The 26,857-nt window shown below is 39.0% G+C and overlaps 1 protein-coding gene across 1 annotated transcript in view; it reads left to right on the top strand.

Annotated features, from left to right (window-relative positions):
• cdh23 (cadherin-related 23) overlaps nucleotides 1-26,857 on the top strand; it is a 259,561-nt gene that overhangs the window by 105,815 nt on the left and 126,889 nt on the right. The window contains exon 9 of the mRNA XM_081350472.1: nucleotides 5,757-5,835. Coding sequence (XP_081206598.1) covers nucleotides 5,757-5,835 — 79 coding nt within the window. The remainder of the gene's footprint in view (nucleotides 1-5,756; nucleotides 5,836-26,857) is intronic.

Consider the following 26,857-nt stretch of genomic DNA (forward strand, 5'->3'; position numbering starts at 1 on the left):
TACACCTGTGAACTCTCGCTGGAATATTCTTGTAATTATAGTGATAGGTTTATGATGTGACTGGCTCAGCATGAGGGTCACGAAAGGTCATTCAGCCTGAGATTCACCACCGGCCGTTCATTCCTGTCTCATTTTACTCGTACGCAGGCTCTGAGGATGTGTGTGTGTGTGCTTCTGTCTGTGTAGAATTAAAAGTGGAATCAGAGTAAAATAGCTCTGGTTTATAACAGATCATAAACCAAAAATCATATATTTCCACAGGAGATTTGCACTAACTGAAATGCTGTATCGATTTTATACTGAACAGCAGTTCAATAAAAAGTAATGTAATATTAAGTAACTCATATTTTAGACAAAATATCGCCAGCTACAATCATTTTTCTGCACAAAACACAAATGAAACCAGAGCAGCTTTATTTCTAAATTTTATCTTTTTAAATTTAAATTTAAAGCACTAAAGTTTACAGAAACCATAAACAGAAGTCACTTCTAAGTAGGGATGGCTAAAACAAAAAAAATTCTTGACCGACCACCGAGCCTCATTAGCCGGTTGAAACCGGTTAACCGATTAGTTTAAAATATGATAGTAGGGCTGTGCGCATGAGCAATAGTCACATCGCCGGAACATGCGATGTGAAGGGTAGTAGCACCCATGGTGTATTAAGAGAATGATGATTTCGTACAAAAAAGAAAGTCAAAATCAGCTATTTGGGACTATTTCGTCTACAAAAAGGAGGACGTTGACCAAAAAGAGATACTTTGACTGGAGTGTTATAAAGTTGTGGATGGTTGTCTTTTTTAAAAAAGTCTTTTGTCTTTTATTTTTCGTGTTCGCATTTATGAGGAAAAAAACTATTTTACGTGACAGTTCTCCATTACGGACGCGACCGATCAAAGCGGCACTAAAAGACTGCTTTAAAACTTTCACAGAGACCTCGAACAGAAAGCACAAAGCCTTTCTTTAAAACGAATTTCGTTTTGTATTAATTGTATCTTAATTTTAATCAGTGTTTCATTATCCAATTTTCTAAAATAAAAAGTAAATTGCAGATAGCTATGCACGACACACGGAGGCGCCAGCGCCTGAACTGGAGCTAACGTTAAGCTATCATCCATGAACCGAAACTCAACGTATAAGGTAGCCTATACTCGCCTCACACACCTAAAAAAAAAAAAAAAAATAGAAATAGGCCTAGATCTATTATCTACAGAAATCTCTACTTTTAAACAGAACCATTCAAAACAAAATAAAACGATTTAATCCGTAAATGTGCATTTCTCTCCGGCGCGTTCATTACTGCGAAGATCGCGAGTCAGACTTCACCTTTGCAGCCGACACTGAAAACACTTGTTTATTAATAGACAATTAAAATGTCTCATCGCAATATTTTACATATTCATTCATTCATCATTACTTTTGCTGGTTCTTTGTGACAGCTTTTAGGTGCCGTTTACATGAACGCGTCACTGCATCAGCACCGAAAACAGAGAGAGAGAGAGAGAGAGAGAGAGAGAGAGAGAGAGAGAGATTTTTTTTTACTTATTTTGAGGAAATAATGAACAAACAAACATCTGTTAAGAGCGCCGCCAAGTTGGATTGCGTAGAACGTTCACCGAATTCTGACAGAAATATGTTCTAATTTTGGAATAAAATATTAAGTGACCTTTTTGTCACTTGTAATGAAGCTTGCTTATTAGTGAAATTATTAATATGGAATGGTAATTATTGACTTTAGTATATTGATCATGGCTCGCAATATCGTTGGGAAAAAAAATAGCCTATCGCAATGTAATTTTTCCCCAATATCGTAATATTTTCCTAATATTGTGCAATATCGTGATTGCAATTTCGCAACTCTGTCGCATCTTGGATCTCTCTGCCGCTCTGCCTCCCGCTTTGGCTACCTTTCTCACCCGAAGCTTGCGGGTGTCGCGTTTTCAGGTGATACATCATATGATGTGTTACTACTGTATTTAAGCACTGTCTGTATCACTTACATCTGTGTCATTCTTTTTGGTGAAATGGTCCCACACACTTCTTTACACGCTTCATCCTGTCGTCTGCCCTGGCTCTAACCTCGAGTGTTTTAGCCTGTTGCCTTTAGCCTACTTTTCGCAAACCTTGTGAGGGCGCGAACCCAAACGCTGTGACCTCGCGCCAAATGTTTTTATTGGTTTATTAAGTACAAACAGGCGAGTTATGAAAAATTGAGTGTGAGGGATTTGTTCACTTCACACAAAAAGATATTGGAATGAGATGGCTAACTGTAGTAGCGTTTAGTCCACTGTCTATAATAGCCTAATTTAGAGATGACTTTTTTTTTTTTTTAACCGACTACCGACAATTTTGACCGGTTAACGTTGATACGGTCAACCATCGGTCAAACGGTAATCGGTTAACATCCCTACTTCTAAGAATGAAATGATGCAAAAAAAGTCTTTAAACTTTAATTTCAAATAGATAGATAGATAGATAGATAGATAGATAGATAGATAGATAGATAGATAGATAGATAGATAGATAGATAGATAGATAGATAGATAGATAGATTCTTCAGTTTCTGCTTTTTACCTATTTCTCTTTCTTTTATGGCCATATTTTTTCTCTCCTTCCATTTCTCTCTCTCTGGTGTCCATTTGCTTGCATTTTAACTGATGAGCGTGTCAAAAGTGAAGCATTGTGACACGGATCTATCAGTCGTCTCAGGAAGGTCAAGAGTAAGAAGACAGTGATGACTTTAGACCGGTTGTCCTGTCTAAATGTGGCAGTCAGCATCAAGTTCCAAGTGGACATAATGGATTTTGGCATTTCATTCCTTATATCCTACATCAATGCTGGAAAAGTTGAGGAAGCACTATTAAAAAAAGACAAGAGATCTTTGTGTTGAGAATTAAACACTCGAAACACGTACGGCCTCAATGACTGCACACGTCACACTTGCATGTTCATATAAAACGATGTTGACACGTACACTTAGCCACACGCAGAGAGCTTAAAGCTTATCTTCCCTCACACACACACGCGTATGGAGTGTGTCGGCTCAGACGACGGGCCTCGGGCTAAGTGACTGAGTGGGTGTGGAGAGTTCTCAAGGCTACTGACATTTACACGCAAACAGATATCAAACACGCAGAACTGTCGTGGGTCATCTGTCAAAACACAACTCTTAACCCCCGCTCCAACTCAGGTGCACCGCTCTCGCACACACACATGGAGAGAGATCCGTTAGCTTTCCCTCTCATCTCAATGGCTTTTTTACATTGTAGAAGCACTTCATTTAAAGCAATAATTTACTCAAAACTCAATTACCATTATTTACTCGCCCTCAAATTGTCCCAAACCAGTATGATTTAATATATTAATTTAGTATATATTTATAATGTTTTGGGTAAATAATGACAGAAATACAGTTTTCAAATGAACTACTCATTTAAGAGTCCGCCAAAAGATTTGTCAGTATTGAAATATCTACTTTATATGGAAGCTCCTTCATGCCTCATATTGAAATAATATTGTAATTGCGATAATAATTGCGCCTCACAATGTGACTTTAAATCTCAACTTATTTACTGGAATTGTGACTTTATATCTCACAGTGTGATTTTTAAATGCCACAATTGTGACTATTTCTTATTTTAAACTGTACACTACTGTTCAAAAGTTTGGGGTTGTTATATATATATATATATATATATATATATATATATATATATATATATATATATATATATATATATATATATATATATATATTAAATTATGTTTTTAACCAAGGCTGCACTTATTTGATCACAACACTGTAAATATATACTGAAATATTTTTACAGATAAAAATAACTGATTTTTATTTCAGTATATTCAAACACGTAATTTATTCCTACAATGGTAAATCTGAATTTTCAGCATCATTACTCCAGTCTTCAGTGTCACATGATCCTTCAGAATTCATTCTAATATGCTGATTTGCTGCTCAAGAAATATTTCGTATATTTATCAGTTTTAACCGCTGTGATTCATATATATATTTTTTTAATCTGCAATATATATTTCTTCAGGATTCTTTGATGAAAAGAAAGTAAATAAACTGATTTATTTGAAAGAGAAATGTTTTGTAACATGATATATGTCTTTACTGTCACTGTTTTTTTTGTCACTAATTTCCTTTAAAACATTTTAACAGTAACAAACTTTTGAACAGTAGTGTATCTCAATTATTTTTTATAATAAATTATATATCTCAGAATTATTGAATTTGTCCTCTAATTTGCTTCCATAACTATAATGAAATGAAAACTTTTTATAAAAAATAGATATGTTTTATCAGAAAACACAGCTACTTTTGAATGCTCTGTGGAGTAGTGTAGCATACAAACCATTCAAACCCTGACCTTCTGGCACAAGCGTAGCTCATGTTCATGCCAAATGGACCAAAGTTTGAGAACAGCTAAAACGTAGAGAAAAACAGTGTTTTGCTGGAAAAGTGGGGTGTTTTTTCACAGCTGTTTGGCGTTTTCTTTTGTCAGGGTGACATTTAAAGGCTTTTTAGGGGCAAACACAATTTGGCTGTCAGGCGCTTGATCTGAAATGGTGCAAGAGAAGAGACACGGATGGAGGGAGGATGGAGGAGTGGACGAGAAGGTGCAGGGCGAAATATTTAAGGATGAGAGGAAAGGAAAGAGAGAGAGAGAGAGAGAGACGTGTGCATGATTGAACATTCCACTTGTGCGGCTGGAAAGAGAATAGCTCGCAAATTACTTCAGCCACACTTCATCCTCCGTTCAGTCGCTCACTCCACGCTTTTGTCATCCATTTCTCCCTCTCTCCTCCTCACGTTCTTGCGCTAAACGTGCTGTAATTGATTGTGTGCTGTAATAGCAGTAGAGTGTTGGCAGAAATGAAGCATAAACAGCTCTCAGACACTATTAGCTGGATCAATGGCAGATGCTCTCTCACTTTTCTCTTTAAGCATCTGTACGCTTTCTCATTCAGGATCAAAGAGTCCTCTAACTTGGAATATTTTGCCGTTTGTTTTCATGTCTCATTTGATTCGTTCATTCTTGAAGCTGATGTCAGTGTAACATCCCACACCATGATCTTTCCTCAACACACGAGAAATACAGTGACGGAAAAACATATTTGGACATTTAAATTAGACAAAAATATAACCATTTATTTTATAGAACGACAGTACAAGCACACATTTCATGCAAAGAGTTTTAAAAACAAATTATTAAAGAATACATTTTGGGTTTAACAGCGCAAACCCTCTTTTGCCATTAAAAAAGTAGCGCTGAAAAGGTGTCAAAGGGGTTATTTTTAAAGGCTGTTTGCTTATGCGTTTGTTGGAGTTTCCTTTTCAGATGCAACATTTATGGGAGGAGAATATTTAAATGAATCACGCAAGGTGATTTACTAAGGTTTGCGCTCGTCAATTTACTGGTGTTTGCTCCATTATTTACCGCCAAAAAAAAGCACGTTTTAAACCAGACGTTAACTCGCGCTGCTCTTGGTAGATTGTGTTGGTGATTATGGAAATGATCCGGCTGCTTCTGTGTTCTTTAATTTGTGTGTCGTCAGTAGATCTCGCGCAGAACTTTCCACTCCCATCTGCGCTGTTTTGGAATTGCGTTCTCATGTGGGAATTTGCCCTGTTTAGTAAACCTAGCCCTATATGTTTAAACTAAAGACAAAATATCTGTGCACTTCTATGCATAATTTTCATGTTTCTCTCTCTTCTCTCTCTGTTTGTCTGTAGGGTTATGAAGTCCGTAAGATCAGGGCGATCGATCAGGACTTAGGTCGACCACGTGGAATTGGATATACGATCATATCAGGTCAGTCACATCCATCATGATTATCATATTCCAGGATTTGATCCTCAGGGGGGCTTATCCTTCAGTGAGAATGTGTAGCAAGAGACCATAGCCTGCCTCTTTAAATCAGCACCACTACATTAATATATAGTAAAAAGTATAGCCTACCGGTACTTAAAGGTATAGCGGAGGATTTTTTACTTCCGGGTGGATCACCTATACTATTGGTCCTCCTAATTGTCAATCATTCTGGTGAGTATCTAAAAACTGTCTTATCTAAAATTCGGAAAGATCCTCCGCTATACCTTTAAATTGGTATTATTTACTTATTATATAAAAAATAATGTATATAAAATAACGGTGTCCTTTAAAGGGATAGTTCACTTTAAAATGAAAATTCTGTCATCCTTTACTCACCCTCAAGTTGTTTCAAACCTGTATGAATTTCTTTCTTCTGCTGAACACAAAGGAATATAAATGTCAGTAACCAAACAGTTAACTGGAACCATTGACTTCCCTAGTATTTTTTTCCTACTATGGAAGTCAATGGTTCCAAGTTAACTGTTTAGTTACTGACATTTATCTTCTTTTGTGTTCAGCAGAAGAAAGAAATTCATACAGGTTTGAAACAACTTGAGGGTGAGTAAAGGATGACAGAATTTTCATTTTAAAGTGAACTATCCCTTTAAGGCTTTGCAAGCAAATACTTCACAGGGTAGAATGGCACAATATTATAACAATACTATTAGACAATAATAATAAGAAGAATAAAAATAACATATTCCTTTAAATATTTAATATTTTTTAGATTTCCCTTTTTAATATTTGATTTTTTTTTTTTTTTTTTTTGCATATCCTCCTGATTCCAAACCTGAAGATATACTATATATATCATCTCCATGTCACATTATGTTGGTGTTTTGGTTTTGATTTCAAGGTTGTGTTTCAAGGTGGTGTATGGAGCACAGTGTCATCATATTTTCATGTTGGATGTCAATCTTTTGTTTTGTTTTATTAAAGTGAAACTGTTTATACGATCCGCTACGCTCTCCACATCTTGAATGAATGAGGCATTTATACGTTCATCTAAACGTAACACTTCTTCTTTGTTCAGTTGCATAATGTTATCTTGCATTATAACCTGTAATGGCCATAAAGATTTAGATTGGCATGAAAATATGAAGTGAAACCAGAACGAATTTCTCATACATGTTAAAAGGCAATCACACAACTAATGTAAAGCTGACTGAAAGTCAAAATATGCATTTCATGGCATACTAACTCAAAATTCTCTTACTCTTACATTTCAGAGTAAAATTCTCTTGCTTCATTGCAGTATGTGCTTGGATCACTGTCCAGTTACAGCAAATAACCACAAGCAGACAATTATACAATGACTTTGACAGTGCTGATAGTAAAATTTGAGTGTTGAGTATAGGATGGTTTTTCTTGCTGTAGTCTGAAAGACAGTGGCCTATATGCGTCAGTGGTGTGTGTGTGTGACTGAAAGCCTTTGTCGGTTTAATCCATACATGAGCTTAACACAGCAGGACAAACCTACCCACAGCGCAACACACACAAACACACACAGTTATTGTGTATGGCTCTCCCCGTAGATCACTTTCATTGCTATCAGCATGAGGCAGACAGAGCAAAGGGAAGGACATAATGGAGGGCGAGAGACAGACAGACAGACAGACAGAGAGAGAGAGGGTTACACCATGTGTTTTAGATGTACATTGAGAACCTTCAGTGGCTCAGTCTGGTGTTGAATGGGTTTTTGTAGATGAATATGTGTATAGATATTGTGTTGTTGAGCAAGACATCGACAAGCAGTTTTACATCATTTGTCTGACATTTGTCTACACTGGATGTGTAGCATTATACCCATTATAATCACGGACGCTGTCTACACTGGATACAGTATACAGACGCACGTTCAGTTTCTGACATACTCCACGTGCTTGAGTCTGCCGACAACAGGACAAATGGAAGAGTGGAAAAAAGTTTGTTTTGACGCATCCAGGTTAAACTGCTCATTTGCATCTCTGTACTGACTTCAAAAACAAGATGATGATTTATTTTAATAATGTCCCAGATTGCATTGGAGGATTACATGTTTGTTCGGAGCATTTTCTTTTGAAACGAGGCACAGTGTAATGGAGAGTTTGTAAAGAAATAAAAAAGTTTTTTTTACGGGATGCGCGATATATCGACCACATATCGATATCGGCCGATAAATGGTAATTTTTTAATGTAATCGTTATTGATCCGATATGCCGTTTCTTTCAGCGCGTTATTGTGGGAATAGCGTGTCCTGAACAGTTACATATTCTGACCAGCACAGTCAAGTTTGCTTGTGCATTCGCGTCATTCTGTGCAGATACAAGTCGTAATATTACGTTTATGTAATATAGATATCAGATTAATCTCATATAGGATGCGTTTATTTGAGTTAAATAACCCGCTAGAAAAGTTCTTCAGTTACCCTGTGCTCATTCTCTTCAGCTTCAGCATGCACAATCAAACAGCAATGATGGCATTTGAAATAGTAGGCCAAATATTAAAGATGTTTACTATTACTGCAATATTAAAATGTAAAAAAGAAAAAAAAATCAAAAACGTTGATACGTTATTATTAATAACTAGCACTTTTTTGTTCTCGCATTATTTTCATCAACAATATGATTTGATCAAAATAATTTCCTTATTGTCCGTATGGGGACTATTTCATTTTATTTATCCATGGCACTCCATTTATATCCATTATCCATTTTGTTTCTTTATATGCAGCCCAGTGGTTTCCAATGACTTGTTTGAATTTTTTAGGTAATTTTTTATTATTATTATTTATTTATTTATTTATTTATTTATTTATTTATTTATTTATTTATTTATTTATTTATTTATTTATTTATTTATTTATTTATTTATTTATTTATTTTTGTTAGGCAATTTTTTGGTAACAGTTTACAATATGGTCTCATTTATTAATGCATTATGCAACATGAACTAACAGAGAGCAATAACCTTTGTTAATGTTAGTTAATAAAAAAACGAGGCTTCTATACTGTATATGTTTGATTAATGTTGAAGTGTTTGTGACATGACTTTTAATGGTGAGCCTTTTGTTTTTGTAATCAGACTATCAAAGTATATACATTTTTTTATTTTGATTTATCGGCCAATATATCGGTTATCGGCTTTCAAATGTAATTTCAAATTTCAAATATATCGGGTATCGGACAAAATTTTCATATCGGTGCATCCCTGTTTTATTTGGATAATGTTTTCAAAACACTTTGTGCAATAGCGAGGGGGCGTTGATACTGTTTCATATGCAGTGATGTTGGCCAATCATAACAGTGGCAGTTCACTGACAAGCCTTAAAGGCAGGGCCGGATTAACAATTTCCTGTGCCCTGGGCAACAAGACTCAAGGCCCCGGCGTAGTTAGGGTGGTTCGGGGGCATGCTCCCCGAGAAAATTTTGATTTCTCTGATCTACATATGTGCAATTTAGGACTTTTGAAGGCCAAAAAATTATAAGAAATAGGCCAGCTTTAAAACCTTGTCATTAGATTATTTGTCAATACCTGCTCTCTCCTCATCTTCATATTTCTTATTCTCTCAGTCTTCTTATACTGGCCTATTTCTTCCCCTCCTAAAGCTGAACTTAGTCTTTTCATTTTCGTCTGTGTCAGTGACAAAAGTAAATTCACTCAAGGCTTCCAGGAAAGCTGTAGCCTAAGTCAGTATTGCCATTAGGAACCTTCTGCAAGCTTTGGAATTTGAAAACGTCTGTTTTTAAATGTTAAAAGTAATTTTAAATAATACAAATTATAGACTACGTTTACCACAGTTGGTGGAATTGGCAGACGTTCCCTTAAGCATTGTGCGCTGTGGAAACGCGTCAAAGCATTCTCAGGTATAATTATGCAGCATTAAAGGAGAACTCCGGTCAATTTTAACATTGAGCTCATTTTTTTGTACATTTGGAGTGCTGTCAATACAGAGAACAACGACAAAAAACGGTGTTGCCTACACCGAGTTATTCTATTTTTAAAGGGCACCTATTATGCCCCTTTTTAGAAGATGTAATATTGGTCTTGGGTGTCCACAGAATGCATTTGTGAAGTTTCAGCACAAAATACGCCACAGTTAATTTATTATAACCATTTGAAAATGTCATTTTTGGGGCCTGTTTTAAAAAGAGCTGTTTTGGCGTCTACCACTTTAAATGTAAATGAGCTGCATATCCCCGCCCTGCTGCTGGACCCAGATGATGAAGAGAGTCCGGCACAGAATAAACACGAAAGAGAATGGACTAAACGTCTCGGAATGGTTATTTGATACATTTCTGTACTTACAAAGTTTTAATCGCGTCCCTTTTGCCATTATGGATGTGCAACACACACACACACACACACGAACTGTGATAACGTTCGCGCAATTTTTTGAAACTACACACACACACACACACACTACTGTGAAGTACAAACGAATTTTTTTATTTATTTCTTAAGGGGAGGGAGATAGACGTTTATATAGCCTACTGTCTATGGAGATAGAGCAGACCTTAATTTATTTACATTTGTAAATGCTGCAAAAAAATGCCTACGTGACATAAAACTGTCTGACGTTGTTTGTTGAGACATCCTATGACGAGTTGACGACGACAATAAATAGCTTTAGACACATTTGTTGTTGAACTTGCTGACATCGATTGAAATGACTATTTGCTCAAAAATCATAAAATACACTTACTTTTTCTGGAGGTGACATTGGATCGCGAACTGTAGGCAACGATCCACACTCTAGGATTAACTTTGACCCTCGTTCACTAAACAGTCAGTCAGAAAATGAATCTCGTATTTAGGAAGTTTAAGTGGTGCCTTTTCTTCATAAATAAAATCCATCCGCTGCGTTTTCAGTGGCTCTGATGTCAGTGAAGACTAGTATGTCCATTCTTACATCCCACAACACACTTCTTTAGGAGACATTACCGGCTGTCGCTGAGGATGCAGATCACCGAGGGCGGGGTCTATGCCAAAACCAGATGTCAATCAAATCACGTCGGTGGGGCTTAGCTCATTTCTACGTCACAATGAGGAAAATCTAGAACAGGGTGTTCTGAGACAGTGCTTATGATTTATTGAGATAGTAAAAAAACTACTGGGTGGATTTTTATCATTCTAGGGTGGTTTTGCTCACACACTGCCAACACACATTTATGTTCAAACACCATGTAAAAGTGAATTTTGCATAATAGGTGCCCTTTAAAATTTGCACCCTGTTGACTTCAATGGGGCAAGTACTAAACCTGCTTTTAGCCTCCTAACATCCTTGATGTGTCATTACAAGTGCACAGAAAATGTGAGTGATTCCTTCCGAGTGAACACGGGTGGATCTGACTGCAGTAGATGTTAGAGATATTAATAAAAACTAAGTTAATTCAGCCAGCGCTCATACCTTTGTTTACATCCTGTTTTCGGTGGAACGCCATAGTAATCGATTGTCGAGTTCACGCGCGTGATCATTGGTAACTAAACCTATGCGCGTGAACTCGACAATCTAACCTAAAATGAACTTTACCGCGCTCAACCAGCGGGAGTGCATTTCATGAATTAGTAATAGCTGGCGTTCAGCGGGGAGGGAGAAAAGTCTGCGTGAACCCGCGTAGATGCACTTTATGCAGTGAAGACTGTAAAGTGTTTGATAACTTTATTACATTTCTGTGTATTTCCTCCTACCTGTCAGGGCCCCTTAGATGTCATGTGCCCCTGGGCAAGTGACCAGTTGCCCTAATGGTTAATCCGGCCCTGCTTAAAGGGGTCACTGAATGCCGATTTTCCACAAGTTAGTATGATTCTGTAGGGCCTTCATGTAAAGTTTGTAACATACTTTGGTTAAAATTCCTCAATGGTTGTGTAAAACAACACCCTTTTACCTCCTCAAAAACAACTCTGTTCACAGCGGTCCGTTTCGGTGCATGTCTCTTTAAATGATAATGAGCAACTGCTCGCCCGCACCCCTCTCTTCCGTGGGGCGTGTCGACACAAGACACATATTGGGCCCTATCTTGCACCCAACGCAATTGACTTTGTACACCGACAATGTATCATTCCTATTTTGCACCCGCGCACAGCGGACTTTTCACTCCACAGACGCACGTCGGTAAACTAGGGAATGAACTTGCGCTCCCGGGGGCGGTTCAGCGCAAAGAGGAGGCATGTTACGGCGCAAACGTTCCTTTATGTTATTTTGCAGGTTTAGAAAACAATTCCGCCACTGACCGAAAAAAATAGTTTAAAGTCAGTGGCGCGTTGCGCATGTTATTCATATGCTATTTTAAGGGCGCATGCTTGGCCATAATCAATGTAGCGTGTGCACAACGCGGATACATTCTCTAATCTACACAGAAGCAGCAGTTTTCATTTTTGCAAATCATACATTATTACAATAGATAGATAGATAGATAGATAGATAGATAGATAGATAGATAGATAGATAGATAGATAGATAGATAGATAGATAGATAGATAGATAGACAAACAATTTATTATAAAAGCATACATCTAGCTTACACATTTACCCGAATTATCATACACCTGTTTAACCAAAGTTAATTTGGGTGGATTTCTCCATCCCCAATGTCACTTCTCTGTGTTTTACGGCCCTGACGAGAACGTCGGTCTTCTCGGCTGTGAACCGCTCCTGGCGCGCATCTGGCAAATTCGCCGTTACAATACCAATCCGCCATGGAAAAAGTGCGTCTGCTCTTATACCAAACCATTTTCGATTTGCGTCGGGCGCAAGAGTCATTTATCCCGCCGGTATAATAGCAACAGCGCCCAAGACCCGCCCACAAAGTTACTTGCGTTTTGCGCTTGATACTTGCGTTTCAGATCGTTAAAATAGGGCCCATAGTGCTGCTTTGGCGGACAGTATACAAATGGCTGAGGGCGAAAATATGCTAATACGGGACAGTCCGTCAGTGGTCGTGGGCGGAGCTTGAGCAATCATATTGCTCAGAAAATCCAAACGGCTTGATTATTGAGAGTGATTAGATTTTTTGAGGATTATAAAAAAGGAGTGAATGGATTTTTTTCATTGTATGGTGGTTGTGTCCACACACTGCAAAGATTTATATGCAATCACCATATGAAAGGGAATTTTTCATCCGATGACCCCTTTAAAGGAGCCGTCCCTTAAAAACGTATCATTTCAGACAGAGAGTCAGAATGAAGGTTGAAAATAATTGTTTTTCCACATATATGTATTTGTTTGTTTTTTAGCAAATAACTTTATTAGCATTATAAGTGAACCTCAAGGAAATAATAAAAAATCCATATCATGGCCCCTTTAAAAAGTTTATATATGCAAATGTTGTTGTAAAAGTCGTTAATGTTTTTCTGATTAAGTTATATTAAAGGACAAAGTGTGTAGTTTCTAACGGATTTTAACGGATTTTCTGAACATCTGCCATTTGTCACCCCAGCAGATAGTCCCGCCCTAAACTCATGCTGTTGGTTGTTGCTTTGGCCGTGATGCTCAAACATAGTTCCATGTTTTCATAGCGCCAATTTGAGGAAATTCAGCCTATGAATTATGTTAAATTAAATTGGGGGAGCAAGTACTAAAACAACCCCAAAATTACAAGCTTCTCTTTTAATTGTCATATTTATTGTATTTTATGTGTTGCAGCACAGTTTGTCACTGCCACCCTAATTGAGATTAATGTCCACGCCACAGGCTCGTATAGTTTTCACTGCACATTGTAAATACAACTGTGACAAAAGTTGATTAGGCTTCTATTATGTCGCTCGTATTGTAGTCCTGAAGTATTCTGTAAACACACTGAGTCTCAAACACATTAATACATAACATAAATAAATTAAGCCATCTATAATATTCAATACAATGAACTGTTAAACAACTTGCCTCACAGCAGACATGAGGTAGATCATAAACCTTTTTTGTTACCATTTATAGATATATTAAGTTATATTTTCAGGATTTTTGCCTTTTTTGATAGGACCGTTTAGGGAGATTAGAGAGGGATTCCCATAGCTGGGAACTCACCATGTATTTAATTTTAAATATAATTCTATGATTTAATGCATTTATGTAAATATAATTAAAATATGATTTTACAATATAAATATAACTTTATAATGCATACATTTAATTTATTTATTTCATAAAAAGTTATTTAAGTGTTGACTGATATAGTTCTGGTTGGGGTTTGGGATATGGCCAAAATCTATAAAGCAGGGTGGCAGATGGCAAGTAAGCTTTTAAGCCATTTGCACATAGTATTTACTAAAAGTTTTGTCTTCCAAGCGAATGGTTGGTTATCGTCTAATGGCAATAATCACAAAATAGCCTCTTCAAGTTCCTGTTGTGCAGGGAGGCTCGAGGACATTATTTTTAAGAATCGTTACATCAGCCCAAGTCGCATCCAAAATGGATCCATTATTCAGTTTTTAGAGGAGAGCGGGGAAGTGAACAGATGAATATTCTGGAGAAATCTAATAGCTCTGACATTCAATTGAGGAGCATTAATGCAAAGATTTCATATGGAAAGAGGATTGTGTCAATTTCCTCCAAGCGGTTCAAGTCTAATGGTCTAATCAATAGGACAGGGGTCCGTGATGTAGGTTAAACATTCCCGCTGGCTTGCGGAGCACTGCTATTTCCTGAACCTGATTCTGTACTCCGTAATCACAAGAGCTATTGCACGGGCCCTGACCCTAGATCAGCGGAATATCCCTAGTTATCATTCATAATGGTAATGGCTCTATTAGAATTCATACTGCATGCTCTCTCAAAGCCGTTGTGTGAGAATCTAAAGGGGACAATCAAAGAAGCAAGGGAAAATGGGTAGAGCGCTCTCTCCAGAAGCCTCGGGTCCAGTTTGAGATCATATGAAATGGTTTGTTGAGCGCAGTTTCTTTCCTGTGTTAACATTAGGGTTGTGCAGATAGATAGATAGATAGATAGATAGATAGATAGATAGATAGATAGATAGATAGATAGATAGATAGATAGATAGATAGATAGATAGATAGATAGATAGATAGATAGATAGATAGATAGATAGATAGATAGTTCATCAAAAGAAAGATTTTATTCTGATTGTGTATATTATAGAAACAGACTTTTCAAACAACCTTTACACACAGCTAATCTCATTAGTGCAGATGCACTGGTAATGGTAAATTCATCAACATGTAATGAATTAACATCTCAGGAAGCGATAACGGCATGCCACATCAGAACTGAAGAGTGTGCGGTGCGGAGAGAGACAGGCTGATGTGTGGATTGTGTATGTGTGTGTGTGGCTAACCTTCTCTCTGAGCATTAACACCTATATGCGCACGTGTACGTGTGTATATGTCATTGTGGTGTCCTTTGGGACTGTGTGTGTGTTTCTGTGGGGACTCGTCCCATTAGTTGAGTAATTAAGATAAATGAGTTTTTAATTGCAGGGTGATGTGTGTTAATGATCTAGAGACTAGAGATCATGCTCTCTTGTTCTCTCTCTCTCTCTCTCTCTCTCTCTCTCTCTCTCTCTCTCTCTCTCTCTCTCTCTCTCTCTCTCTCTCTCTCTCTCTCTCTCTCTCTCTCTCTCTCTCTCTCTCTCTCTCTCTCTCTCTCTCTCTCTCTCTCTCTCTCTCTCTCTCTCTCTCTCTCTCTCTCTCTCTCTCTCTCTCTCTCTCTCTCTCTCTCTCTCTCTCTCTCTCTCTCTCTCTCTCTCTCTCTCTCTCTCTCTCTCTTTTCCCCCAAAGGTGTGATGATAGTGCTGTTGATGTTATTATTTACTGCCAAATTACTCTGCTGTTCCTCAGGCCTCAAACTTCCTCTCTAATCCTGCAACTTGCCCTGGAATGGTATTATATGATCATGCGTGTGTCTTCTGAAGTCAAAAAAAACTACTTGAATATGAAAATAAAAAGAAGGTAACCTGGTCAAGTACTTTATATTTCTTCATTTAGCAGATTGTACTATTCAAAAGTGTGGTAAAATTACTGCCTTGAGTAGCTTGTGCAACAGCAAAATGATACATGTTGAACAAAGTTTTCTGAAGAAAAATGTGAGTGGACCATTGCCAGGGTGTTGCTGTGCAGTTGCCTAGATTAAATTGTGTTGACATTTTTCCCATTTGAATCAGGGTGAATCACATGGCATAGAAATGGCAAACATATGGGTTTGGAAGAACATAAGGATCTGTAAATTATAACAGAATTTTCATGCCAACAGAAATTGTGAGTGGTGCTTGACCATTGCAATGCAGTTACCAAGTTATCTAGAGTGGTTTTAAGAACATTAGTAGGCGTTTACTCGGTTGTTGTGGATGGTTGTCACTGTCAGTCAGGGTGTTGCTTTGCAGTTGTTAAGTTGTTTTGAGTGGTTTTAAGAATGTTACTAGGTGGTTTTCTTAGGTGTTGTGTAGTGATGCACCGATTCAGATATTTTTTACAAGCAATTTGGCCAATTCCCATACTGGTTGCCAATTTTTTTTCTTTGTTTAAGCAAATAAGCTTATTTGCTCAAACTGGCCTTGAACAGCCATTTGAAGTTAGAGGCAACCACTGAATTTTAATCACGATCCAAGCAAAGATGCTACACACACGTAGCATGAACAGTTGTTTTTCATTTAAATTATATTGTCTAAAAATGTAATGGTCTGACTTTAGCTTTGTGAAATTATGCTACATAAAACACCTGCACTGACTGAGTGAAAATGCAAATTCACTCTCTGACAGTTGGTGGCGCTTGTAAAAAAATCTGTGGTTTCTTTGGGTACCGCTGTGAGCAGATCTGCGCTTATAAACACTACTTTATACAGAGGAAAGAGGAAAAGAAAATGCCATTGAAACTTTTCTGAAGACAGTCAGTTCCCTTCAGAGATGCATTCATATAAACTCCCGCCCCCAATTTAGTATTTATATTTTTCTTCCTTTCTTCCTATATTTTTCGAACACTTCCTATATGAAATAAATCATATATATATATATATATATATACACAAAATAAATATAATATTACAACTTACAATTGCACAAAAGTCTGCGAATGCAAAAGCAAACTTTCACAACATTAATTTACAGAAGTGTTTTCATTATAATTTCATGTAACTTATATGAAAGACTTGCGCTGTACATGTTGCAGTTAACTGTATTTTCCTTTTTGAATTGACTCAAATCATATTTCAAGCAATTCAAAACCATCATGGCGAACAGTGCGGAAGGAAACAATCCTTTATTTATCCGCATTATTAAAGAAAACATATATTGGCGTATTCTGCGATACCGATATGGTGGTCGATATATTGTGCATCCGCAGTCCATAATATTTCCACACAAATTACATTTTGGGAAATGATTGCAATGCAGTTTGTGCACAAGTCTGGAAAAGAGGCCAAAATAAAACTAAAAAAAGTTTCTGATTTATGGCCGGTCAACCGGTTAAATAAATTTATGGTTGCTATATTAATATAGAATTTAACATGCGTGTGATAAATCAGATAAGATCAGCCGGATCTATCCGTATTATAAATCAGAAGGACTGATGCTAAAGTATGTGTGTGTTTAAACTGAAGCACAACTCCAGGACAAGTTGGTACAACTGTGACTACTGAAGCGAGAGGGAAGGTGTGTGTGTGTGTGTGTGTGTGTGTGTGTGTGTGTGTGTGTGTGTGTGTGTGTGTGTGTGTGTGAGACAGACAGACTTGTGAAGGTCTTCAACATGCTCTCATGCCTGTAGAATCCATTATAAAGTGCCCTGGGAGAACAGTGTCCTGAGCAGCCCAGCAGGGTTCATGAACCGCAGTGCTCACAGATATGGCTAACAGCCCCTGCAGCTATGGTGGCTTTAAAGGGCCAAAGTTAAAGCCTCATTAAATCACCCTGGTTTTTCAGAAGCAGATGTGAGCTGCTTTGGATTCAGAGTTCCCGAAAGGAACAGATCTACGTAGCCCCACTATTCCTGTGACACTGAAGCTAAATGTTACCATGGAAACCTCATGGAAAGTTGACCGTCTTTATGGAGACCAGTTCTTATTGATTTACACTTTTCTTATGTAGGGAACTGGACTCCACCAGGAGAGATTCTGTTGATGTGTGCAGATGCCAGTTTAGGAGCATCTCATAAACTTCAAGAAACACATATACACACAAACACACACACACTCACACACACACACACACACACACACACACACACTAGGGTGACCACCCGTCCCGCGTAGCGCGTGCGCACACAGCGTTTGAAGCCCAATTCACGCGTCACGCAAATTGAGACCGTGTCACGCATAATCTATGCTTGCTCAAAAAAAAGTTGGTCGCTCTATATACTCGAGTCGAGCCCCAAGCAGACAAACGAACATTACTTGACATTTCAGCACGCTATTGTTGCCACACAAACCCCTCAGTTGAACTGCTGACTAGGTTGTTGTCAACTTTTTCGTTGTTGTCATGACAGCGCACGCACGCGCATACCAGACACACTTGGAAGGAACTTTTAGATGCGCGCTTTCCAATTCGAAAAATTCGAGAAAGAGACTGTCTGAGAGGCAACGCCATCATCAATTAAAAAGAGAAGGTGTAAGTACAAGAAACAAGAATGGGGAAATGAATATTTGTGGCTGAAAGGTGTTGAGGGAGATACCGAGAGGGCTTTTTGTGACCTTTGCAAAACGTCCTTCTCAATCGGACATGGAGGGAGGGGAATACGAGGTCAATCGTATTTTTTTTAAATACTTTTTTTTAACTGTTCCTGTGGTGTTGAGCAACTACAATTCCTGTTAATCCTATAAATTTATATTATAATTTATTAATTTATTTAAAGTAGCCTAAATAAAATGTAATGAAAAATAAATAAAATTAAATAGTAAATCTTAAGTGGAAGTACATCTGTCAATTCATTGAATGTTCAAAATATTATGAGTCTTTATTTAGAAAAAAAATACACATTGGTTGGCCTATTCATGAGCATACATCAAAAATTACACGTTTAGGAGAATAGGGCATTATTAATACTATGCAAGGTGGTATGTGCTAGAAATGGGTAAACCACTATCAGTGAGTCTGCAAGTGGGGCACCGCCGCGCCAGACAGTGTCCCACATTGTCCCTCAGAAACATACCCCTTGTCCCCCCTTGGGCTTATTAGCAGGTGGTCACCCTAACACACACACACACACACACACACACACACACACACACACACACACATTTGGCTACTGTGTCGTACTCAGTAGACACCGGACAGCTCGCAGACCCATTTTGCCTTCATCAAAAAGTTGGATAAGTTTGTTTCCCCACATGCATGTACAGTAGATTGACATTAGATCATGCATGCACACACTAGGCAAGAGCTTATATGTCTGCTCATTTTTATAAGGGCTGTCAATGTTAACAGGTTAACAAATATTATTAAATATGCAATGTTGTTATTCTAGTTATTTTAACAGCATTATAATTTCTTTTAATTTGTCATTGTAAATGTTCTGGAACAAAACTAATTGGACTTTGGAACCGATTGAAACTCTTTCATAAATGAAAAATGAATTGGTTATACTGTGTATATATATATATTTATATACACACACAGTAGTGACCAAAAGTGATGCCCGGAGGGGACATTTGTTTTTATTGACCCTACAAGTACTAATACACCATTAAAGGGAACATATTTGACTTTACTTTTACTCTTATTTTCACGTTCAGGTAATTCCAAATCTAGTTGGGCATGAGATGTTACCATACAAAGATAACAAATTTTACCTTTGTTGCATTTATATGACAAATTATTATGGTCTCATAAAACAATCAATGTTCTTGTTGTGTTCTTTAACAATCAAAAAGTCAAAATTAAGAATTTGATTAATTAATTATAATTATCTGGCACTATATTTTACACTGCCCGGCAAAAACAAAGTCGCTGTTTGGTTTTACACTGTCTGGATTTAAATAGGCAAATGCATAAGAGTCAATGGTTGGATCATTATTGCAGTGATTATTATGTTTCTAGCATGTTATATGTTTGGCAATGTTTGGCATGTTATATGTTCTGGAGTGTGTAACTTTCGTTTCTTAGTCGCTTTTACACTGCTCACACAGTGTTGTTGTGTGTTGATTCTCGTGCACAACCGACTGGAAGACGGTGAAGGAGATCATGCAAATTTAGTTTACTTTGAAATCAAAAATATTTGTGTTAAACGTATTTCCAACCATTTCTATTACAAAAATGTCACCTAGTCCTTATATCCTCACATTTAAGGGCACACGTGACCGAAACGAAAAGTTCAATAAGCTCAATCATCTGTGGATCTTGTTTAAAGAATGCGCCTGACACTTTGAGCAGAGAGATCAAAGTTTCCAATCTATCTCTCTGGGTTTGATTATTCCCCTTGAGGCCTGAGCTCTCCGATCGATAGTCAACCCTGTGACCTGGGTTACAATAAGCTCTAGTTGATAATGAAATAGCTGTGTGTATGTGTGTGCGAGGGGTCTTTAATTTAAGATGAAGCTGGTGGTGTGTATATCCAATGAGTGTGTGTGTGATGGCTGACAGGTTGTCAGATGGGTCACTCCTCCAGCCTGAAGTACAGAGACCGAACACCTTTTATTCTTTATTCTTTTACTTCCACTGTGTCCTGACAGCTGGACCCTTTGCCCTTTAGAATCTGTTCTTGTTCAGGAATGGTTCCTTTTTTTAAAAATTATTGAAATTTTCATGACGTTCAGTTCAATCTATGGTTCTGGAAAATCTGCATTCTTCCACTATTGTGGACTGAACGCTGTAAAATATGCATAAATATACTTAAAATATTCAATATACGCATCAGAGTCACCTTAAACTTTACTGTTATCGTGATCAGCATGCATCTTATTTTCTGTCCGCTGAGCACAAGAATGAACAATCACCTTTCAAGCCGGTCTGTGCTGCCGTGTAAAACCTCTTTTGATTCACAGATGAAATGCATCAAAAGCACACCGAATCCTTGGATTGGGATTAGGAAAAATAATAAGAACAGAAAGGCTGTTAGATGCAATAATTGTGGAAACGTTAATGTGAATCACATTTCCACTGCATTTTGTGGTTTATTTCCAATTAGTTGTTTCTGTTCTGTTCTGCTGAATTCTGAAATAACCTCCTCATTTCACTATTGGTTGTTTGTGGATCGTGAATGCAATTTCCAAATAGCATCCATTTGTTCATCCTCAAAATTACTAAACCAATTGTTGATGGAATCATTAAGAAACCCGAATTGTTAAATGGAATCATAATCGTTAAAATCCCATCCTAACTATTCTCTCTGACTCTAAAAAGCTTCTTTGGTTATGGACATGACATTCGATACTGTCAGAGCATTCGTGGTTCCCTCGTGGTCCAGGTGGAGGAAATCAATAAAAGTAGTAGTAGACTAAAATACACACTATAAATGGATATAATTGTTTATATGTTTCATAACATTTTCTGTAAAGATTTGCTTTAGTGCTTGCTTGGTTTGAGTTTTTTTGTTATAGGCCTTGGTTGTCACTCTTGTCTGAGTCAGGGTTAGCGTTTGATTTCGACTCTGATCTGGCTGAAGAAATCTGAGAGTGTTTGTCACTAATTGGGATTCTGCATTTGTTTTGTGTGTATATTGATTGAATTATGTCATATAATCCATAAAACAGCTTTTTTGTGTCAGATGGAATCAAATGTTTCTTCCCATCTACAAAGGGGGAAAGATTTTTTTGTGTGTGTTTGTGTGTGCGTGTTGTAAATGTTTGTCGATGAAGGTGTGTATGGAACATGAATGGTTGATGGTGCAGTGTTTGGGTGAAAAGCCGATATGACCTTTCTTCAGGACAGGACTTCATTCATTTTAGAAGGTTATCATTTGGTAATCATTTCACTTTTAAATATATTATCCCACAATATTCTAACTTATGACTTTACAGTTGTTGCTAATCATTTTGCTGCTGTTTTATATATTGATCTAGTAAGTCCTCGACTCAACATTTCATAGCCCACATCTAGTAGTTTAGAAAGTCCTTGTAAATATACATATTTCTATTAAATAATAATTACAGTTTCCTTTTTAATTTATTGTAGTTTATTTATTGATAGCTGCTAATCCTTGTAGTTGTGATGTGGAGTGCCCGTGTGAGCCACTGGAGGGCACTCTCTCCCTGCATTGTTTCACCATGGACTCATTATGTTTAACTATGTTTCAGTGGTGTTTGATTATGGGTTATTGAGTTCCTTATATAAGTCTGAGTGATCTCTGTGTCCGGTGCGAAGTCTTGTCACACTGTAAGCGTACATCTCTGAGCATTCTTCCATGTTTGTGTATTCCGTGTTTCTCTGGACTCTTGACCCTTGCCTGCTTCTTGGACTGTGTATGAACCTGTGCTGCCTGCCTCGACCAAAGCCTGTTATCACCACGAGTTACTGGATTGCCCCTTGTTTAACTGTATGCCGGAGTTTATGTCTGCTTGTGTTTGATGCTGAAATAAAGTGCTGCATATGGATCTGACCGCCTCTGTCCGTACGTTACAGAAGACTTCGCCACTACAGGATCCAGCGGACTTTCAGCATTTATCCACCGTGGCCAAGACCCAAGTTTCCATGCTAGCCTCTCATCATTTACAGCTGACGAGACTAACATCTCTCCTCGAGGAACTTACAAGCTTTACGCAATCTGTGTCTTCGCAGAGCTCAAGCACAGCCACTAATCAAGTCCAAGCTCCCGCTGCACCTGTCCCACCGCAACCCAGTGTGAGTGCTGCATCTAATTATTCTAGTCTGTCATTTCCTGAAAGGTTTAATGGCTCACCTGTGGCGTGTGAAGGATTCCTTCAGCAGTGCAGCTTATATATGAATCATCAGCCCCAGTTTTACACCTCGGATGATGACCGCATTTCTTTCATTTGTTCACTGTTCACTGGAAAGGCTCTGGAGTGGGTAGGCGCGTTCTGGGAACCAGGTCGGATATCGTTCCCTTCTTATGATGTGTTTATCGCCCTATTCAGAGAGGCTTTTGAACTCCCCGCAGGAGAAGAGGATCCCGAGGAACTGCTCTTGTCCTTGCACCGGGGTGGTTCGTATGCGGCGGATTTCTCTCACTCATTCCGAACGCCACTAAAGCCTCATCTCGCCAAGCTGTTCGATCCTCCCTTGATGACCATTAGAGGGGCTTTCAAGTATACAGTTTCTGCCAAACCCATTCTTCGTGTCGGACCCCTCAAGCCCGTATTCCTCACTGGTCTTGTTGAACTTGTTAATCCAGAGACAGCGGGGGTTTCGCCGGCCGAACTGGAGTTTGAGCGCGTGCCAGCTGACTCGAGAGAATCGAGTGCCGAGTCGAGTGAATCAAGTGAGTCCAATGAACTGAATCCCGAGTCCAGTGAGTCGAATCCCGAGTCCAGTGAGTCCAGTGAACTGAATCCTGAGTCCAGTGAACCGAATCCCGAGTCCAGTGAGTCCAGTGAACTGAATCCCGAGTCCAGTGAGTCCAGTGAACTGAATCCCGAGTCCAGTGAGTCCAGTGAACTGAATCCCGAGTCCAGTGAGTCCAGTGAACTGAATCCCGAGTCCAGTGAGTCCAGTGAACTGAATCCCGAGTCCAGTGAGTCCAGTGAACCGAATCCCGAGTCCAGTGAGTCCAGTGAACCGAATCGTGAGTCCAGTGAGTCCAGTGAACTGAATCCTGAGTCCAGTGAACCGAATCCCGAGTCCAGTGAGTCCAGTGAACCGAATCCCGAGTCCAGTGAGTCCAGTGAACTGAATCCCGAGTCCAGTGAGTCCAGTGAACTGAATCCCGAGTCCAGTGAGTCCAGTGAACTGAATCCCGAGTCCAGTGAGTCCAGTGAACTGAATCCCGAGTCCAGTGAGTCCAGTGAACTGAATCCCGAGTCCAGTGAGTCCAGTGAACCGAATCCCGAGTCCAGTGAACCGAATTCCGAGTCCAGTGAACCGAATCCCGAGTCAAGTGAATCTAGCCTTGAGTCAAGTGGATCAAGTCCCGAACCAAGTGAATCCAGTGTGGAAAGTGAGTCAAGTTCGGCTGAATTTATGGAGTCAGATCCAGCTAAGCGAAACAATTATGTTCCCATGGATCCAGAGTTATCAGTTCCAACAGTGCGCCGTCGCAGGAGGAAGAGGAGGAGGACTCACTCGGCTCGCCAGGCTCCTGTGAGCGTACCTAGACTCCTCGCCCTGCCGGCCCCGCCTCTGCGCCTCGCCCTGCCGGCCCCGCCTCTGCGCCTCGCCCTGCCGGCCCCGCCTCTGCGCCTCGCCCTGCCGGCCCCGCCTCTGCGCCTCGCCCTGCCGGCCCCGCCTCTGCGCCTCGCCCTGCCGGCCCCGCCTCTGCGCCTCGCCCTGCCGGCCCCGCCTCTGCGCCTCACCTCGCCAACGCCTATCAAGCTCTGGGAGCCTTTTCCAGAGGCTGTTTCCAGCCCGGAGGCTATAGCCTTAAATTTCCCCAAGAACTTTTTGGGGGGGGGCAGTAGGTATCCTGTGAGGGCCATGGAGGTGGCGCTGACATGGACCCTGTCTGTGCTATTTCCACTTGAGCTTCTTATGCCGCTAGTCCTGTCTGATCCTGTGCTTCCCATGCCACTGGTTACGTCCAGTCCTGAGTCTGCTCCGTCCTTGTCTCCGCCTAAGTGGGCTTCGTCCTGGCACCTCTCCAAGTGTGCTCAACCCTGGTTTCCGGTCAAGTGTGTTCTACCCTGGTTGCCTACGACACGTGCTTCCCCATGGTCTCTTACCCTGCTCGGGTTTCCAGGCCCTAGGTCTCTCCATGGGTCTGGCCTCCTACCTCTCCACGGGCCTGGCCCTCCATCCCAGCCCCCGTTGACCTCCCCCCAGAGTTTTTAGGAGCGTCTGGAAGCCGCTCCTTTGGGGGGGGGCTATGTGATGTGGAGTGCCCGTGTGAGCCACTGGAGGGCACTCTCTCCCTGCATTGTTTCACCATGGACTCATTATGTTTAACTATGTTTCAGTGGTGTTTGATTATGGGTTATTGAGTTCCTTATATAAGTCTGAGTGATCTCTGTGTCCGGTGCGAAGTCTTGTCACACTGTAAGCGTACATCTCTGAGCATTCTTCCATGTTTGTGTATTCCGTGTTTCTCTGGACTCTTGACCCTTGCCTGCTTCTTGGACTGTGTATGAACCTGTGCTGCCTGCCTCGACCAAAGCCTGTTATCACCACGAGTTACTGGATTGCCCCTTGTTTAACTGTATGCCGGAGTTTATGTCTGCTTGTGTTTGATGCTGAAATAAAGTGCTGCATATGGATCTGACCGCCTCTGTCCGTACGTTACAGTAGTATTGTTGGTCTGTTTAAAATTACAATTTTTATGTTAATATTTTATTTATTTTTATGTATTTTGAGCTAAAAAGCCCTGTGGTATTGTTTGTTTTCCACCGCATTGTGAATACAGTTTTGTGATTTAAAGGTTAATACATCTCATTTGATTATTTTTCATTTTACTTAGAACTTTGTGCACAAAAAAAAATATATATATATATATAATATAGCGTTTGAGTTTGCCACAGAGGTCTCCGATACAAACCACAAATGTCTAGAGATTTAAACTAGTTTAAAGCCAGATGATACAGCACTGACATTCTCAACAACACTGACGCGTGTTGGTATTGTGGCTAAGACTAACGTGAAGATGAAGAAATGTGGGATATTCATTTAGAATTTTTTATATTATTAATGTGGTCAAGTATTTAATGTATTAAAGGAGTAATGAAATAGGCCAAATTACAGATTTTTTTTTTACAAGCTACCAGTTTTGTGCATTTATATTTATACTAAATGTGTTTATAGACCAAATGCCATAAAACCATTCTAGACACAGAAACCATATTGTTAATTTTTCCATGGAAGTGAGGTGCCATGTGTGGTTTTACCTGTGGTTATCATGATGTAAATGTATGATACTATGGAAGACCAATGGTTCGTTTTTACCCTCATGGTTAAATTTTATGGTTAAAAATGTACCCTTTAAAAATGTGGTTGTTAAATGTGTTTTACTGTTTGTATTAATGAAAATAAATTTACATCTGCATCCCAACTCAAGCTACTACTACTGTCAACTACTGTCAAATGTGCATTTCCGAGACAAAACAATATAATTAATATTACATGTGCAGTGCTGCCAAATCAGGTACTGGTGCCACTGGTCTCAAATATAAATCTAAATAAAATGAAGAAGTATCCGACCCCCAGCTGTGTCCACAATGTCTAATCTGGCCCCCTTTAAAAAAGTTTGGACACCCCTGAATACACTCGTTCCTGTGATAATCTATGTCTCTCTCTCTCACACACACACACACACACACTCACACACACACATGCCCTGAAAGCTTTCTGCAGTACACTCATTCACTGTCTGTGTGGAGTACTTAAAAAGCCATTACCTGTTCACGCACAAGTCTGCTCACAACAGTGTGACCTGGGAAACCCACCTGTAAAGACGTGATGAAGTGATGAAGCTTACTTTCCTTTATTTTGCCATCTAAGTCTGATCTTTAACAGGATCTTATGTCAAGTTTCCTGACACTCTCAGATGAACAGCTTATTGTCATCTACTGAAGTACTTAAACACTCTTAATACAGCGAGATTTTCATTATTTAGCGTTAAGTTTTAAAATCCCACAATTTTTAACCCTCTATTTTGATAGTCCACTTCAGACATTCTTCTAACTAAGTAACTTTGGAACTGCACGTAAACTAGGAGTCATTCATTAGAGTATTAGTAGACTGTCTTAATAATATCTACCAAAGCTTTATTTTGATGCTCCCCAGCAGACATTCTACTGACTATAAGTAACTTTGCAAAGACGCGTCAACTTATTCTATACTAACCCAAACCTTAACATCTAGGCTATATATAATATATATATATATATATATAGTTACATTTTGAGTTTGTCTTTTGATCTGTTTCTCTGCTGTGTTCATGTTTGAGTTTCTTTGTTGATCTTCTATCTGTTAATTTGTTCAGTTGTCCTTCATTCTCTCCCTG

Source organism: Scardinius erythrophthalmus (genome assembly GCF_964197995.2).
Source record: "Scardinius erythrophthalmus genome assembly, chromosome: 21".
NCBI lineage: Eukaryota > Metazoa > Chordata > Actinopteri > Cypriniformes > Leuciscidae > Scardinius > Scardinius erythrophthalmus.